We start from the raw sequence: 19,506 nt of genomic DNA on the forward strand, positions 1-19,506 counted from the left end.
TGTCTTCAGTGCTGCTTTTTACCATGCAAGTTTTCTAGGTTTTTTTTTTCATGCTAAGAGCAGATTCAAGGGTGAGAATTGGAGTCATCTAGTATGACTCTTTACCCTCCTCCTCTCTCCATCCTCAAATATTTTGGTTTCCTAAATAGGCTCCACCTGCATTTGAAGGCTTTGGAAGAAAATCAACCTGGTTTTGTTCACTGTCAGATGAAATTCCATTAATTAGTATTGACTTTCCCCCTAACAATGTAATCCTTTACACCAGGGGTCTCCAACCTTTGACAACTTTAAGCCTGGAGGACTTCAACTCCCAGAATTCTGGAAATTAAAGTCTGCCAGGCTTAAAGTTGCCAAGGTTGGAAACCTCTACTCTACATGGTTGAAAACAAATTCCCTTAAAGAAAGGCCTGATGATTAAGAAAGTATGCATACAATTAGGTTGCATAAATTTTCAGTTTTGTCACAGCAAAAACAAAGAAACAAAAATGTTACATTATGCCTTCTTTCTTTTCTTTCTTTTTACAAAAACTTGGGTGTTTTTTTTTTTTTTTTGAGGGGGTTGGTCATAAACCTTAAGGCAGCCAAGCAATTTACAATATTTTAGGTTGTAAAACTAAATCAGCAATTTTTGATGCCAGCAACGCTAGATTCTTTGTGGATCATCAGAGAGATTTGGGAATAGGAGGTGCTGGTTTGACATTCAAGGTAGACTGCCAAGTGATGTCATTTTGAGAGTTCTTCAAAATGGTATCCCTGAAGGCTCAATTTTGTCTCTAGGAGCTTACAGTGCTTACGTAAAATTGGGAAATCATTAAGAGATCTGAAGCTGGATGATGATAGATTTAATGTTAGTTAAGTCTGGGCCTCTCTTGAATGTCTGCCTGCAGGATAATTTTGTAAAGTGAGATTGAATTTAGATAATACTAGACAACCTGTGACTCGTCAGGTCATTATTTCGGAGTGATTTCCTTACCAGATTCCTCAATGTTTTCAACAATGGCAATGCATCCAGTGTGCTTCCTTCACTGGAACAGTTTTTTTTAAAAGCCAAGGACATATTCAGAGTGACATCTGCCTTGAAAATAGCCTATGTTCAACTATATAGCAAACTCAGGAGTTGACCACAGGAAATGTCTCATATAACATTTTGTATAAAATGTCTTAATGATATTTTTTGTCATAAAACATTTCATAAAGTGTCAAATTTCAATTCCACCAGAATCATGGGTCCTGTATTTTGGATGGATTCTGTAAGTTAGCCCATTTGAGGTATCTTGATTCAAAAAAAATTATTTAATATAGTCCTTACATTCACACAACATTTACTGAGATAATTTGAGGAGCCTTCTCTGTAGCCTTCCAGGCCTGTGAATGTTCTCCCTTCTATTGGCTCCTTACTATTCTTATGAAAAAAAAAATGAAAAAAATGGTGAAAGGGGGTTTTCATATGCCAGTATTTAACTACAGTTCTACGTTTTTATTGTAAACTGTTAAGTCACTTTGGTAATTGGGGACTAATGAGCCTAATATCCAATGTGTGCATGCGTATGTGTTGAATGTGTGCGAGAGAGACATATGTATATTTATTTGCAGCAAAATGTACTTAAGCACTTGTTTCATGTTTCTGTGTACATGCTTTTGCCAACATGCAAATGCTTTTGGTTGAGGAAGAACATAATTTATGAAGTGCCTTTTTTGCTTTATAAAAAATATTCAAATAATTCACCAGATGTCACAAACTGCCAGGCTTTCTGCAGACTGATTTAAAATGCCTCCAAGTCCACTCGCCCACAGAATAAGATAATCTTGCAACATGCAGTCAAGAGTATGCATCCTTATTCTTTCTGAATAAATATTAATATTTGATTCTCTGTTTGTAGCTATTGCTACAAACAAAAAATATTATTTTGAAGTGTGTATCGACTATCTGTTTTAGCACTTTACCTCAGGGCTGTCAAACTCCCAGCCCATGGGCTGGATGTGACACGTACTGCCCAAGCTCACGCCTGGTTTAGAGAAGGGGAAAAAGTCCTGATAACATCACATGAAGCCACTCTTGACTATGTGAATTTGACACCCCTGTGATACTAACCTGACTTGTTAAGACTTTGCAGGTTTTACCTTTGGTTGTGCTCCCAATAGAACAGCCATAAATTAATCATGGTTCTTAAGTCACTTTCAGTGTCAGCCATTAACTAGCAATCTTTGCCATGATTGTACATTGGTGTTTTAAAGAGGATGGGAATTGGCCATTAAAAATCATGTGGTTATTGAAGCTACAAGCACTTGGAAGGCAGAATCACCTCCCACCCAACTGTAATGTCTGTTATATCTCTTGCAAGAGTACAAGAGTTGAAATACGAGGTAAAAACAGTAGAGCAACCCTGTTTTGCAGCCAACTCCTTTTTTTCAGTTTCTTTATTTAGAATCCCAAAGGAGAGGTTAATCATATGTTTACCTTTCCATTGAGGTTTGCATAATGCATACAGCCATTGTTCAGGTGAGATAATTTACAGTAGATCAGGGATGGAAATCATAATTGAGGGGTTTGCTGTGGTCTTGATTTTCACTACTGTTAAAGCTTGGATTTCACACTAAGCACACTTTGCCATGATTTAAAGCAGTGGTTAATATGAACCCAATCATAGTATCGTAAGCCACAGATTATAGTTTAGTGTGTTATATGAATAGAGCCAGTTGTACTTGATTCAATAAGCCATCGCTTTGAGTTGTATTAAACAGTCCAAGATTGATATGCTTGTTTGTCTAATAAGCTTGAAAAGACCAGATTCAGGGACCTGCAATTACGGAAGTTGTCTTACAGAATGTATTCTTGAAATGATTTATCAGTGCCACTTTAGATAAGAGACTATAAATATTTATGCAGTTGGTTTGCACAAAACATTAAAAAAAAAGCCACCAGATTAGTCTGGACTGCACAACACATTAGGCTAAAATGTAAATAGCTGATATGTGACTGTATGCGAGTGCCTCCTCTGACCTTGGGTGTGATAAGATTAGTTACCTTGGGTTGCAATGGGTTGGGAAGAGCAGCCTTATTGGAAGGGGACCACAGTGGCAAAAGGCGATCTAATGTAGACATTCTGTTTAAACCACAAAAATTTTGGAAGTTAATTGAACGGATGATCGTTCACCCTTTTCCAGAGCTTGGCTAATAAATCCCATGTTCGGCATGAAGTCTTTATTCCAAGCCCTCACTTTTTATTCCTTTGCAAGAGTTGGTCGTAGGCGGAGAATGGCTTGCAAATGGAATTGTACTGCACACCCGTATTCGAAAAACCACAACGTGTAGCAGCAACTAGATAACAAAGAGGTCTCTTCTCTGGAGCCTGCTGCCTAAATGGCCGACCCCGCCGTCTTGGGTCGCGTTTTCGAGGCTGGCTGTGTGACAAACCCAGTGAGTCACAAAGTAGCCCCGCGGCAGTTCAGCCTCGCCGGTTTACGCCAACCCGGGCGGTGCGCTTCAAACTCCCTCCTCTCAGGGAGAAAAGGCAGGCCAGCAAAAGTGAGTCCGTCCATTCAACCCCGTATCCAGGTAAACGTCAGCTGAGAACCCGGGGCCGCTGGGGAAACCTGTTGAGCCCTCAAGAGGAGGCCGCCTCTCTTCCACCCTGCTCTCCCCGGGGCGCCGCCGCGCTCTTCGTTAACCTCGAGGCGCGCCCCCAACCTCCCCGGAGGGAGCGCCTAATGCCTGCCGGCCGACCAAGAGCCCCCCCGCCCCGTCCCCATCTCCCCGTCCCCCCCGCGGTACTGTCCTCGGCTCACCCGCGCCGGAAACAGGACGGCGGTGCAGCCCTCGCCTTATAAAGGCAAAATGCGCCCGGGGGAGGAGGAGGAGGGGGCCACCCGAGCCTCTCGTCGGAGCATCACCCCCCCGCGCGCGCCTTGCGCCGGTGCAGCCAAAGACGCGGGGGCTTCTTGCTCTGCTGCCTCGCAACACTTTCCATTTTAAAAAAGAGAGAGAGAAAAACACGCAGCAACAGCACTTCGCTTCCGCCTCGTCCGCTTACAACCCCCACCCACCCCCCTCCTTGATTTCCCTCTGGTCGGATCCGCAGGCGAGGGGAGTCCATGTCGTTGCTTGCGCCCGCCCTGCCGTTCCCTTCCTTGGCTGCGCGCAAAGCCCACCTAGGAGAGCCCCCTTTGTTTGGGGGAGCCGAGCCGAGCGCTTTGGACACACAGCGGGCTTGCTTCGCTTTGTCATTGGCTCGGCCTTTTTGGAGGTCCCTCTCCCACCCCTCGCCCCCTCTCCCCTTTTTCTCATTTTTGTGTGTGTGTGTGTGTGTGTGTGTGTGTGTGTGTGTGTGTGTGTGTGTGTGTGTGTGTGCGTGCGTAGTAATAATCGCGAGGCATGCCTAGCACGTCCCTAGCGTTGGCAGGCAGGTTTTGCTGCGCTCTCCGAGCGGCCGCCGCTGCTGCCGCCGCTGTGGCTGTGAAGCACCATGAGCATAATTTTGCCAAAGCGCGCTGAAGAAGTGCACACTCCTCACAGGGCTTTTCTGCAGAAGGAAGCAAGATGGCTGCTACCCTGTGGCTTTTCGCTGTGAAGAATGCCGAGCCTTCCTCAGCCCCGACTTTTGAGCTGGGGGAAAGGTGGTTTGTTTATTTGGGGGTTTTCCCCTCACCCCCCTCACCTCTTTCCTGGTTAACCCTCTTTTCCCCGTGGTGGTGTTGCGGCTGACTTGCTCCTCGGTCCCCGTTTTAAGTCGCGGGAGAAGTCCTTTTGCGTGGTGGTGGTGCCCTGTGAAGCCTTCCGAAAAAGGGGAAAACTGGTTTGGTTTACCTGACTGGCTTATTCACCCGGGTTTATTTTGCCGTTTGATGTCTTTCTTTAGGTGCTAACTGAAAACAAAAGGCCTCAGAGAAGGAAGCGAAGAGTTCCAAAGGTAAAAAAAAAAAAAACCAACCTAAAAAACAAACAAACCCACCCCTATTGCTTGTTTTATTAATTGCATTTTTAGAAAAACTGGTCTGGCTTTTAGGATGGAATGAGAAAAGGGGCATGACTCTCCAGATGTTGGTATTTTTAGCTAAATGTAAAAAGCTCACAACGTTTCTCTGTTTCCCTGGGATATGGAACACTGACACTGAATGCACAAGCTGCCAGTTAAAAATCAAGCTGTTCTTGATATTCCTTCTTGTTCTATAAAGGCTGCAGTGGTAAAAGATGATTATGATGGAGTAAGCCCTGCTGAATTAATTCAGAATGACTGCTGAAGTAAATATGCTCAGGGGCAGCCCTGGAAATGATGCCTCTGTCCCAAAAAACGAACTTCTTTCCAGGCTGCGCCTATTTTATATCGAATGTTGAAATAATTGTGCTAATGTTCATTTTACTTATGTTCATTAAAATCAATTGTCCCTTCCGTAAAGTTGACACGTTTCGGACAATTAGGGTCTGAAACTGGTAAGTTATCTTAAAGGGCATGTTCTTCACTAAATGAGTGCTGAACTGAAAATGTTTCAAATATTGTGGAGTCATAGAACTAGCAAGTGGGAAAAACCCCAGGACGTGTTCCATGTTCTTTGCATGCACGTAATTGACCTCTATAAATGGCTACCTTGTTCTCTTTCAGTGATTCAGGGAATTCCTGCACACGTGCTGAGGAAATCCCTGTTTACGATGGGGAATCCCCACCCCATAATAGAGAATTTGGGCCCCTCCCATGCTGCGTGCTATTCTAGCCTTACAGAATTCTAACTCTTGGCCAGGGTGTTTCGTGTAGCGCTTTGACGGTAAAAATGTATCGCACCCAATTGTTGGTATGTTTTCTTATTGGGATGTTTGCCTGGGTCTCTAACGTCATGGTATGGATTGCTTGGAAGCGTGCGTTAAGTTTAAGGCTTTAAATCCTAATGACTATTAAAGTAGTTTTTTTTTAGTAACTATACTTTGTTAAAGTGATGGAATACAGTAGTAGTTATGAGTATTTTTTTGCCCTTGCCACTTGCAAATCATTGTTTAAAAATTGTGAAAATAATTCATTGGGCAAAATAGATAATACAGATATAAAGCAGATATTCTTTAAAAATTTAAGATAATGCCTTTGCATTCACTAAAATCTCCAGATACGGCTGCAATTTATGCAGACTTATTTAGGCATAACATATAATAAGCGCACTGGGGCTTATAGGTAAATATGTATTAGACTGTATTGTTAATTAGTGAAATTTTCAGAGTTCCATTTTCAATGTGAATTGGGAAATACCTCATCTAAATTTCTAATGTGTTGTAGCTTTTACTGTATTCTTTTCTGAATTTGATCAATTTACCTGTTCTTTTAGAGCTGTGATTTTTGATTGATTTATTTAATGAACCAAACAACAAACAATAATTTAAGGAAGAAAACAATAGATTCCTTGTTCTCATTCAACAGTTTGCTTTGCTACCAAGAAAGAGCAAACTAAATAGTAATTAAGTGAATTAACTTTCCTTTATCCTGGCGAGACACCATTTGGAATAATGTGTCTGGTTCTGAACACCAAAAGGGATGGAGAGAAGTGAGTGAATTCACAGGAGAAGTTCCAAGGTGGTGAGATTATTGGTAGCCCAGCCTTACGAGAAATTATTAAATGACCTGGGTATTCTTATTTATAAGATTTTTAATCCTGTCCTGATTTTCTTCTTTCTCCTCCTGTTTTCCCCATAACAACTCTGTGAGATGGGTTAGCCTGAGAAAGAATGAATTGCCCAAAGTCGCCCACTTGGCTTTCATGCCTGAGGTGGGGAATGAGCTCTTGATCGCTAAGTCTGCATCTTAAACGCTACACCACTCTCTAGATAGCCTGCAGGAGAGAAGCTGGATGGGGGGGCTATGTAGAGTAGTCACTGGATATCTGAAAAGTTCTTATATAGAAGAGGAAGTAGATATTCCCTGTCCCTTGAGGGAGTAGGACCAGGACCAGTGGGTTAAACGTTGCAAGAGTTTCCTGAATGTACAGTATAAGCTTTCAATCAGTGGAACAGACAATGCAGGAGGTTGGACTAGATGACCCCTGAGGTTCATAAGATTGTAAGAAAACAGAGCTCATCCCTATAGCCCTGTTGATATGAATTCTGCTACTTTAGCAGTGTACTACTTATTGTTTGCCTGGATCAAACTTAGTAAAATTGCTGCCCTTAATATGAAGGCAATGATGTTCAGCTGTTGCTGCTACTCTTAACTGGGAGTAGTAATTCCAGAGTCTTGTGGAGTTGGATGGTCTTCTAACCCAATGAATAAATTAATCCCATGCTCCTTAAGAAGGAGTTCCTGCTTCTGGTTCCCATGCTTTTGTTTCCTGTATCTGCTTGCTAGTGTAATATTGCATTGTTTGCAATATTTGATCTCAAGTTGTGGGATTGGTGGGCCTTGTACGATATTATTAGTGACTGAGGCTTTGTGCATGACAACCATTATGAATAATTAGACAAATTAATCTCTTTGGTTTCCCTGTTACATAGTAATTGGAGCCGTGAGCTCATGGCTGAACATAATATTTTGCAGTGATTCTACTTTGCTTGTTGACTCCATTCCATTTAGAATAAGTGCTTGGAACTACTGGAAAAGCAGGTATTCAAACACACAGGTCATGATCTACTCATTGCAGCTTCTACAGTAGCAATGTCAGTCTGATAGAATGTCTTCTGTTAGTTGACATTCCCCTGATAATAAGTAGGGTGTCTTAAAATTAAATTTTGGTCTAGTGGTTAAGACACCAGGCTAGAAATCGTGAGTCCGTGAGTTCCAGTCCCACTTAAGCCATGAAAGCCAGCTGGTTGACCTTGGGCCAGTCATTCTCTCTCAGCCCAATTCGCCTCACAGGGTTGTTGTTGAGGGAGAATAGGAAGAAGAAGGTGTTTTGGGTGTGTTTGTTGCCTTAAATTATTTGTAAAAACAACGAAGGCAGAATACAGGCAAACAAACAAATAATAGGATAAATGGATGAACGCACAATTGATATTGTTAGATTAGTCTTATTATGCATAGAGGCTGCAATCCAGTGTTCTTGCAGTAGCCAGGTGGAAAGAAATGTTAATAATTGGGCAATAATTGAGTTGAACCCTAACCTTAGCACAAGGCTTGAGTTCTTACAATGCATTCTAGAATATGAACATAAGCAAATGTCTGGTAATCCCTATTTAGCCAAGCTGGTGGAAAAAAACACTAATTCTGTTCTCCAGGAACTCCAGAAATTCAATCTAGCTTCAAACTCCCTTCTAAATAGCTTCATTGTGTGATGGATGATCTGTATTAAGAAAGAGATAGGGGAATTTTGACCCAGTTGTCATCTTTGATTTCTTAAATGGTTTTTTATTCTATTGATTGTAATATTTTTTTAGATGCTTGAGGAAAATAGACACGGCACTGCTTTTAGTGTTGCTTTTTTATTCATTTGAATAATGAAAAGTTTTGCTTGGCCCTTTGGGAATTATTCTGTAAGGGGCATTATTATTTAGGAAATGAGAAGAATCATGTATGGATTTTGTGCTAAGTGCCATTAGTATTCTAATAGTACCCAACCTTAAAATGTAATAGTTTAGATGGTGAATAAGTACTTTTGTAAGATGTCACATCCCTGGATTGGTTGCACTGATAGTTTCCAGGAATAGTTCAAGTCTTCACTTCTTATGATGTGGGAAGACTTCTGTAATTTGGGTCTTGTTTTGCAAGAATGTCTACATCTGTGTGATCTGTCTTAACATTTAGATGTTCAGTGGGGTACCACACATCTGCTTAACAGCAGCAGCTAAAATCTATTTTTTAGATTTTGGTGGAATTTGGTGCTGGAATTTGAAGCTAGCACTCAACTGGCTTTAAACTTTCTGTTTTAAAAAGTTCTTATGAAGTTTTTTTTTTAAATAGTTTTGTAACTTAGATTTTGGTAATTTACTATTCATATTCATATTGTATATGAATATCTGTTAACTATCTAAAAGCACTAATAGCAATAGCAGCAAATAAAAATTTAAAAAGCAGTAATTTGTTGAAGTTTATTGAAGTAATACTTAAGTTTACATGATATAAAGTACTTTTATAGGATTCAGTAATTTTGAATTTTTAAGTAGGGTGGGTTTTATTTAAATAACCTACATTCTTATTTGCATTGTGATGTAAATCAGTAACTAAGAAAACCTAATATATCATAATTCCTAATAAATGCAGTCTTGCTGCCTAATGTAACTAATGTAGCTATTCCTATGTACTGAGATGGATAAAGCTTTTATAATAAGTTGATACCACATATAATACTTAATAAGTTTATTTCAGGTTAATTTTCATTTAATATTGAACCATGATCATAGCAGGTGTTTTCTTATCTTACTGATGATGAGCATAGTAATATCATTAAATTACAGTGTGTTTTATGGAGTCTACTTTTTAGATCAGCAATACAGTATCTTCAAAGCCTCGGGACCATGTTCTTTATTTTTGATTGACTTTTTATTCCTCTTGCATTTGTATCCATTTTTGCCTTGATAATGCCACTACCTCAAATTCTCTGTTCAATAATCCTAATGAGAGCTCAGTTACCCCTTTGGTTAATCTCTCCTACCTCCATATTAATAAGAAGCAAGTTGTTTGTGATATAAGGCTTTTACCATAGTAATTTTAATTTAATTTCCAAGAAAGTAGCTATGTTGATCTATTGCGGGAAAAACAAAATGTATCTAATGAAATGAGCTGCAATCTACAAACGTTTTATGTTATAATAAGATAAGAAGAACCGAAGTTATCAGAACAGACAAAGTTAAACAAATGACTGGGCAGATATGAACTGGTTAGAAATGAACTTTCAGGGCATTGAAAAGTATGGCTAAAATTCATTGTTTTGAAAAAGGTGAGAAAAAGCCCTAGGATTTCAACCATAGGTTAGTCAGTAGGTCTGTCTCTCTGTGATGACCCGGGGCGTGGCACAAAGGCAAAATAGTCAGATAATCAGTAGGCCCCATTAAAGTACCCTTATTAGCTCCAACTTTGCTCCCAATGTCCTGTTTACCTTCTGGCTGGAGAAGAACTCTCCCAGGAACAGCCTTTGGTTGCAGAGAATCAAGTCCAAAACGTGATCAACAAAAACTGTAACTATAAGTACAATCAAGGCAAAATGAGGTAATTAGTCCAGCAGGGCAGGAGCAAGAATTCCAGACGTGAAGGTACGGCAGTAACTCACATGGTTGGGAAGACGCCCGGAACACAGATAACTAAAGTCAACACAAGATAAACTCAAGTTTGTTCCCAGCAGCTGCTGCATTCAGCATGAATTTCTTTTAAACTCTCATTCCCAGGTGTGGCTAATGAAGGGAATCAAGGCCCTTTCCTCCCCCATAAGCCACGCAACCCAGGTTGCTCTCTTCTCCATTCCTCCCTGCGTGCCCTAGGATGAAGAGGGGGTGGGCCTGGGTCTTTCTCTGAACTCCCTCTCCCTTATTCTACCTCTTCCCTACTCTGCCCAGCCGGCCTTTGCCCTTCCCCAATTTCCTCCACAGCCAACAGAGCCACACTCCCACTCCCTGTCAGCTGTTCTTCTTCCTCCTTGGATTCAGACTCTGACAGGGGCATGACACTCTCTTCCCCTTTGATTCACACCCAAACATCCACACACTGAGATACCAGCACACATATCTTGAATCCTGCCAACGGATATTCTTTGGGTGACTTCTTTCATGTCTGCAATAAAAGCCAGCCGTGATGTGTTCTTGAAGTCTTCAGTCAGCTGCCTAAGTGATTGATTCAGTTTCTGGACTAAGAACTTCATTATTGTGAAGTCCTGCAATCTATGGTACTTATCTTATATAAAGTAAACTGTATAGCTGTGCTCTGACTTGAAGAGTAAATGACCACAGATTCCCTAGCCACTGCTTTGTCAGATCATTTGAGTCACCAGTGCCTTGCTTCAGTAGTAGAAATTAGCGGTGAGCCAGTTGGACCAGTTAACAAAGATAATAAACTTGATTGTCCAGCAGTTAGGACAGAAACTGCTACAAGTATTAGCCTCTTGTGTTATCGTGATCCAAGATTCAGCAGTAGTTGCCACTATATCAGCAATTGTTCTGTACCAAGCACGGGCATTGGAATTTGACAGCTACATCCATTTTTAGTACTTTTGAGAGGTAACCTCAACCAATTCATCCAATTTTGAATAATCCCTTCATCCAACTGATAGGGAGAACTAGGAAGATGGAGGGACTAATCTCTGAGGGGAAATCAGAGCAGACAGTTTCAATAACAAAGTAAGATGTCAATCACTTCCTGTTGAAAAATGGCTGGCTTCTGTACAATAAAGTACATAGGTGGGAAAACAACATAAGATTAGAACTATGTAACTATTATTCGTTGGTGTTCTCTGTGTGTGTCTGTCTCTTTCTCCCTCTCAAATTTTAATTGGTAGTTCTTCATTTTCCACTTGAATGACAGTCTTTCAGCTCTTTGATAAATAACACTAACTTATAAAATAAAACATGTACTTCGCTTTCTGCCCACAAGCCTTGAAGCTGCAGTAGTGATCTGAATGAACCCGTACATGAAGTGCTCTGTGCAAAAAACATCCTTTTGACTTCAAATGCTAGCACAGGCTGTGGAAGGAGCTTAACTGCACTGCTAAGTGAAACATGGGACAGAGTACTTTGACAGGGCTTCCCTTATCTTCTCTTTCCCCAGCATCACAACCACTGTGCCTATCTATGTTCTTCCTTCTGTGAGAGGAAAAACTCCTCAGTGACCACAACAGCCAGCCAGCCGGCCAGCCGAGTTCTGGAGGATCTAAACTGACAAATTATCTTCTCTGTGACTGGTGTGGCACGTTACATTAAAGTTGATGTCAAGGCCCATGTTTCTTCCCTGTACTAGACTTGTCCCCGTGCCAGGCTTCTCGGTGTGAAGCTGGCTGGTCTGTGTCATCCTCACAGGGTCCTTGGGACAGTTTCATTGGACTTTGTTATGGGTTAAGAATAAAGCCTAGATGCTGTGCTGGTGGTAGTTGATTTTCTTTAAGATGATTTTATGCCCCCTTCCCCCAGTCTATTAAATGAACGCAGAGTGTACGTTCAGTTTTCTATTACATATTTTTTGAATACCACTGCCCTTGTTCCACCCCAGGAATGTAATTTGAACTTCTCATGGAGGAAGAACAGATTGGAATATTTGGTTTGTTGGAAGAGCAACCTGGCCACCATTATAAATTACCTGCCTTGCTAGTTGGCAATACCCAGCCAATCTTAGCTGATCTAAAAAGCTAAGTAAACTTGGATTTTGTCAATTCTTGGACAGGGCACAAGGAAATCCCAGGAACGTAAATTAAATTAGGAAGTTGAAAAGGCATCCCAGAAAATAAATAAATGGCAAACTATTTTCTTCCCCTGCCAAGAGAACAGTATGAATTAGTCACCTCAAACTGACCTTTACTTGAATGTGTCTTTTCTTTCATAAAAATTGCAAGAATAATCTCAAAAATGCTTAAAATGAAACAGTTTTGACCAAAGGAAGATACTATCAATATGGCTTTGCCCCCTGGTGGACAAATGAATTGTAATTTCTTTGGTTTGCCTTTCCAAGAGGAGACTGTTTAAAATTGTAGATAGAGAAATGTCAACAGATGTGTGCCAGATTTCTTTGATCAAAAATCTCTGAGCTGGTTAGGAAAGAGTAATAGAAATTCCTACAAATTTTAAGCTTAACAAGAGAACTATTTCAAATGAATTAATTGGCTGCCAGTTTGTTTCCGGGTCCAATTCTAGGTGCTGCTTGTCAACTTCAAAGCCATACATGGCCTGGGACCAGGTTATTTGAAGGACTTAAGCTTAGAGGCAGGGAATGTTTTCCATCTAGCAGGACCAAGAAGTGTCTTCTCTATGGTGGCTCCCTCCCTGTGGAAGCATCATCCCCATGGAGATAAGATTGGTCTCCACTTTGATACTCTCTGACAAGGCCCTGAAGACATAGTTTTGCCAACTGGCTTGGAGACCCAGAGTGGGATGGAACTCATCAAATGGCTCATTTGATTGTCACCAGGGAGATGGGGGTGAGAGGGTTATTGTTTTTTAATTGTTTTTATATTGGGTTTTTATCCTTGTAAAGTAACCTGGAGTCACTGAAAGTGAGTTGGACGGCCATATAAATTTTCTTAAATGAAAAAATAGTAATAAATTAGCCTTCATTGAAATTTGTTTGGATGAGCAAAAATGCTTTAACTTGTCCAGGTCTTATGATTGGATATACAGCTTTAGAAATGCAAGAACCCAATTATCTCTCTCTTTTTTTTTAATGAAATTTTTATTGAAAATAAACATTTAAAAAATCTTGAACACGGTGGACTTTCTTTGACTTACATATCAATGTTTACATTATTATACTAGAAAGAACCATTAAGCAATATGTGCATTTATATTCATATATATTTTTACATTTGGTCTTTGTGTCGTTTTATATCTTAATCATTATACTTCATGTTCAGTTACATCTTTAAATTCTAATTTACATTTTATAGACTTCCTTTCATATAGAAATTGTTCCATACTTTATAGTATTCTGATACATCTTGTTCTTTCAATTCCAATGTTACACTGTCTAGTTCAGTGCATTGAAAAATCTTATCTATTATTGCATCGTCATTTGGAATATCTTTTGACTTCCAAGTTTGGGCAAGCAATAGTCTTGCTGCTGTAATAACATGATTAATTAGGTAAGTATCTACTTTGCTAAAATTCTACAAGAATCCAATTCTCAATGTACTTGTAACATTTATCCAAATTTTTATTATTTTAAAAATGCTTCCTATTGTGACTGATTTGCATTAGGTTTTCAGGACTTCTTCAACACAATATCTACCATACCTAATTTTCATTTCTTGCCAGAAATATATTTTATATTTCAGATCATGTTTCCAAAAAACATTAAAATCATAGTTTATGTTGAATATACTTACTCTATGATGTTGTGATCTATTAATGGTGTGTTTCTACCAAATTTATTTTTGATATGAAGATATTAGAGGCATCCAGTGAAGGCTGTAAAAACAGAAGTAATTTAAACATACCTGAAAGGCAGTGTCTTTTTATTTATCTCTGTTTCTTATCCAATAGCATTAAAAAGAAAACATTCAGTTTATAAAGCCTTTTGTTCATGTTGGAGAATTTTCAATCAGGATAATGTAGTGATGTACATTCAAAAATAATTGTGCTTTGATTGCATGGTGCATAGAATCTTGAATTTGTACACGAGGGGGAGGGAGCAAGCAAGTGAGAGAGCGCTGGAAACATTCTGTGTATACATCAAGATGCATTTTTGACTGGAACATCAAATTCTCAGAATTTCTCAGGAAGATAAAAATACAACTTATATAAAGAGTAAATATAAGTAATATATATAGTACTTAGAAAATATAAATAGGCATGAAAAAACAGTGAGTTTCCCCCAATCATGCAGCATTGAAAGGCCTGGAATGTTTTTCCCCTGTGAGTGTTCTCTCTCCCCCAGGCATTGACATCTCAGTTCAAGAGCAGAATAAATTTGTATGTTCTCTGAAGCTATATATGTCATTTTAAGGGTTTTTTTTAACGTATAAAAGGCATAATTTTAAAAATCTGTGTAGAAATAATGGACACAGAAAAGGAAATGTGGACTAATAAAAGCAGTAAGTTTAGTAGTAGAATTTATATGATATTTACCTGTTGATTTATGATATAAATCAAGAGATTATCTTGAGTAGAACTATGAGTCAAATAATTATTTGTATGAATATAGAAAGGTTCCCCAAGAGTTGCAGTTATGCCCCTAAATATTTAAATGATGGTTAAGTTTTTCTAAGAGTTTTGAATGGATTAAAAGTTTGAAACGAAATGGTGTTTATCCTGACATTAGGATCAGAATGTAAGATGATCAGTCAAAGTGATTTTTTTTTGGCTAGCTGTTAGTATATTATCATATTTATTTACTTCAGTCTGTTTTTGTTCGTTCTTTTCAATTTTGCTGGTCTTTGACCAAATATATAATACAATTGATTGAATGATTGATTGAAACTAATATGAGCTCTTATTTTACTCAATTTCTTCTGCCACCTTTGTAATGAAAAGTAGTTGTTCCCATGAATTTAAAATGTGAAGAGGGCATAGGTTTGCATCTCTCTCCAACATTTTAAAATTGCACTTTTTGTGTGTGCAATTAATTTTTTATATATTAATTTTGGGCCCAGTGTTTTTAAGTGAAACTTATGGAGCGGGTCAGATGGAAATATATATATAAAAAATAGGACTGTTTCAGATGAACTTGGACTTGTATCCTAAAATTAACCTTTCTTTCTAGAATATATGGTTATCTTCTGCACCAGGCAGCCAGTGCAGGAAGCAGAACAACTGCTTGACGAATATTTAATTATAAAACAATATAAAATGGGATTATAATTGCAATAAAAAGAAAGCTTGGTGAAGATTATGGCAAAAGATATCTAAATGGTCAAATATGCATCTTTAAATCCTGCAGAATTACTTAATAGGCCTGTATTATAAAATATATGGAGCATTATACAGCTTCTGCAGTTAGATGTCCTATCATCCACCACTCTGAAGATCATCAGTAGGTGTTGTAAATTGGTAATAATCTTTCTAGTTAATGACTACCACCTTAACTATAATTGTTTGAATTGCTTTTCTCTTGCATAATGTGACTGTTTTGTGTGCCCACATGCTGGAGAAAGAGAGAGTTTCCCCATGTTCAAGGAATTCATCAGACTTGTATAAAACAGCTAATGAAATGCAGAAATCAAATTACAGGGCTACATAGAGAAGATTCGTTCTTGAAAGTATGTATTTCTTGGAACAAACTGGAAAGCAAGCGGTTGAGAATATGATAAAATGAATGAATCAATATTACCCTCAACCTTTCTATTGTTGTTATTTTAAAAAAACGGGTTGCAAAGCTTAACTGTAGAGATAAAGAAGACCGTAAAGAAAACATATAGCTTACTTTTCATAGTATAGTGTTAAATTGATCTTGCAGCTTACACAGCAAAATGTCCAGAAAAAGAAAATAGGAAAAAAGGTCAGAAAAAAAGCAAGATAAAGATGCAGAAAAAAGGGAAAGAAGAAAAGAGCAAGGCTTTCAGCATGCTTTGACACAGATATAGATAAAAAAAATACGTTAAACGTAACAATAGCCTATGTTACTTTTACAAACCCATGTATTTCTAATCCTCAAATCGCCAAATCAAAATTTCATTTCTCTCAATTCCTCACAAAAATCAAAGAATAGTTTCCAAGTAGAATTAAAATTAGTCAAAATTTTATTTTTAATCAAAGCTATCAATTTTGTCATTTCCATCATTCCCATCAGTTTAATCATCCATTTTCCCATTGTAGATACAGGTGGTTCTCGACTTATGACCAAAATTGAACCCCAAATTTCTGTTGCTAAATGAGACAATTGTTAAGTGGGTTTTGCCTCATTTTACAGCCTTTCTGGCCACAGGTTGTGAAGTGAATCTCCCACAGTTGTTACAGTTAGTAGCACAATTGTTAGGTGAATTAGATGAACGACTTTCCCGAGTGACTTTTGAGAAGATACCAAAAGATGATTACATTACTGCAACCTTCATAAATGTGAGTAATTTGCCATGCATCTGAATGTTAATCATGACCATAGGGATGCTGCAGCAGTTGTAACTGTAAAAAACAGACATAAGTCACTTTTCCAGTGCCATTATAATTTTGAATGGTTACTAAACAAACTGTTGTAAATCAAGAATTGCCTGTACTTGTAAATCCTATCTTTACACATATAAAAGTTCTGCTGTTATCATATATAAAGTTCCATAAGTTCTCTCAATTAGCTTGTTCTTTAACCCCCAAAGAAAAACCTCTAGTTTCAATTGTAATTTTTTCAAATCAAAATACATATTTGGTCCCAACGTTTTCTAGCTTTGTTACATTTCCACCAAAAATGAAAAAATATACCTTCAGATTAGTTACATTTCCAACAAATATTTGAAATTTCCATTTTTGACAGCACCTGATGTCAGATATCAGCAATACATAATTTTATAAAAGTAATCTTTAAGATTAAAGTTCAAAGTAAATGTCAATCCTTCCATATACTTTCCCATTGACCTAACAATATGTTATATCCAAAATAATATTCTTATACACTTTAACTTATTCACCCTGTTTCCATTTTCAGTAAAAATGTATATATAGATCTTGGCAATAATATGAACATCATTTGTGCACAATTCCACATCATATTTTTTACCAATTTCAAAATCATAGTTCTTGTTCTCTTGTTTTTAACTTAAATTCTCCAGAGAAAAACAGTACATCCACATAAATTAACCAATTTTGTTTAAGTATCCTCTTTTAAAAATGCTTCCTGAGGTGATAACAATAAAAGTATATTAGGGAAAAAAAGCCCTTGTTTTATATCTTAAATATATCACATATAATAAAATGATTTTTAAAATTTACATTCTTAACTTTTTCATTCTACAGATAACATTGCTATCCAAATTTTAAGCATGTCCTTCCAATTCTAATGACCCCCTATTTTTCAAAGTCAGCCATTCTTTCATCTACACTAAACAACAATCTGCAAAGTACAATTTCAAATATGGTAATCCTGCCTTCTTTATTTAGCATCTTGAAATAATTTATATTTAATTCTCCGTTTCTTTGTTTGCCAAACAAATTTGAGGAAAAAAATCCTGCATGCCCTATTTTGAGGTCTATAAATACAAGCAATATACGAGCAAAAACCAGAACTGTTTAAAGAAATGCTGGGATATTCTGACTAATTTTCTTCTTGTATTAATGGTAATTTAAAGTATGGGATATTTATATATAAGCAGAATGAGAACAATGTAATAATATACTAATTATATTGAAGACATATTATTTGTGAAATTTAATTTATGGAAAAGAAAGTACTGACAAGGGCAAAAATACAACATAAATAAGATTTTTTTTTCATCCTTGCATTTTCCAACAAGTACAGAATTCACTTTTTTCAGATCAGTTGACTATTGTTGCATTGGTTGTAACAGTAGGCTTGTTGCCCAAGCCCATATTATGGGTTGAAAGAGAATAAGAATGCTTTCTTTAAATGAGTATATGCTAAAGCTTACTTTCAGTAGAATATGGGAACAAGATAATTGTGGCAGAAGACTCACATAGCGGGATTTTATTTTTATTTATTTTTTGGTAAGAAATAAGGAGGTAGGTTTTTTCAGATATTCCGGGAGAGAGTTCCAAACATATAGCGCAGTAAGAAGAGAGAAGAAGGCTGATCTGGGCAGGGACTTGGTGCTGGAAGAGAGAAGGACACCCATATTGGCAAATGGTTTAGGGCAGTGGTAGCTAACCTTTTTCGGTTCTCATGCCGATAATTTTGTGCTTGCTTGCTTACGCTCGCGTGCTTGCATACCAGCATCCAGAAGGCAATGTATGCTGCCCCCCCATGTGCATGCAACCTCCCCTCGTGCGCTGTGTGTCTGTGCATGTGCACACACCTCCCTCATGCACCGCACATCTTTCTGCATGGGTGCGTGATTCCCCCTCGTCTTTGCACATGCGTGCATGAGAGGATATTGCGGGCCTCGTGTCTGCACATGTGCGCACGATTCCCCCCTTGTGCACAGCATGTCCCTGTGATGCACACGCGTCTCCCGTGCACCCCCCCACTTCCCCCCTGCATATGTGCGCCAGATACCCGACATGCGCAGTGTGGCTCTTCCTGGTGACCTCTCGCGTGCCAGAAGAAATGGCTCTGCATGCCACTTCCGGCACGCATGGCATAGGTTCGTTCACCAACCCGGGTCTCCTGCTTGGCCTGGGGGTTGGACTAGATGACCTTATAAGATCCCTTCCAACTCTGTTGTTCTGTTCTGTTCTGTTCTGAAATAAACATTCTTCAAGCTCATGAGAAGGGTTAATGATAAGAACAGGGGTGGGTTTTGAATCCAGGAGTGGACAGAAACCTAGCTTAGGGTTTTTAAGGGATGTTTGATAAGAAGGGGACCAAGATGACAACCGAAGAAGAGAGAAGTTTACAGAAGTCTGTGTTAGGAATGATACGTTTGTGGGCCAGAGCTTTAACTGGGACCCAATAATGTTTTAAAAAGGGAAGTAGGTTTACTTTTCTATGTATAGTTAGTCATCGATTTACAGCTGCTTGCTTAGCGACCATTCAAAGTTACAACGGAATCTCCCTGGGGGTGCTTACAAAATGGTTTCAAAGTTCTGATGGTCTTCATGGTCATGTGACCACACTTTGGGCACACAGCGGCCAGGCTGCATTTACAGCCATTTGTCACATCCTGCAGTCACACGAACACTTTTTACAACAGTTTTGCTGGGGGAAAAAATGGGAAATTTTCATAAAAGTAATCCCATTCCCGTAAAAATAAATGTCCACTGCAGGTGCTTCCTGCAAAATTCCAGGCATAACATAATTTTGCATTCACTTCTATCTACTGTATTTTTCAGAGTATAAGACACATCGAAGTATAAGAAGCACCTAGCTT

At 38.6% G+C, this 19,506-nt stretch overlaps 1 protein-coding gene across 2 annotated transcripts in view; it reads left to right on the forward strand.

The window, feature by feature from the left end:
* TET1 (tet methylcytosine dioxygenase 1) overlaps positions 1–19,506 on the forward strand; it is a 90,886-nt gene that overhangs the window by 27,652 nt on the left and 43,728 nt on the right. Inside the window, exon 3 of one of the 2 annotated variants that reach the window (XM_087932302.1) lies at positions 4,857–4,907. The exons of the other annotated variant lie outside the window; for it this stretch is intronic. Within the exon in view, the coding sequence (XP_087788428.1) occupies positions 4,857–4,907 (51 nt within the window). The remainder of the gene's footprint in view (positions 1–4,856; positions 4,908–19,506) is intronic. 2 annotated transcript variants of the gene reach the window in all.

The sequence above is a fragment of the Pseudonaja textilis genome, chromosome 4 (genome assembly GCF_049901715.1).
Source record: "Pseudonaja textilis isolate UNSWEBS1 chromosome 4, rPseTex1.2, whole genome shotgun sequence".
In the NCBI taxonomy this organism is placed as follows: Eukaryota; Metazoa; Chordata; class Lepidosauria; order Squamata; family Elapidae; genus Pseudonaja; species Pseudonaja textilis.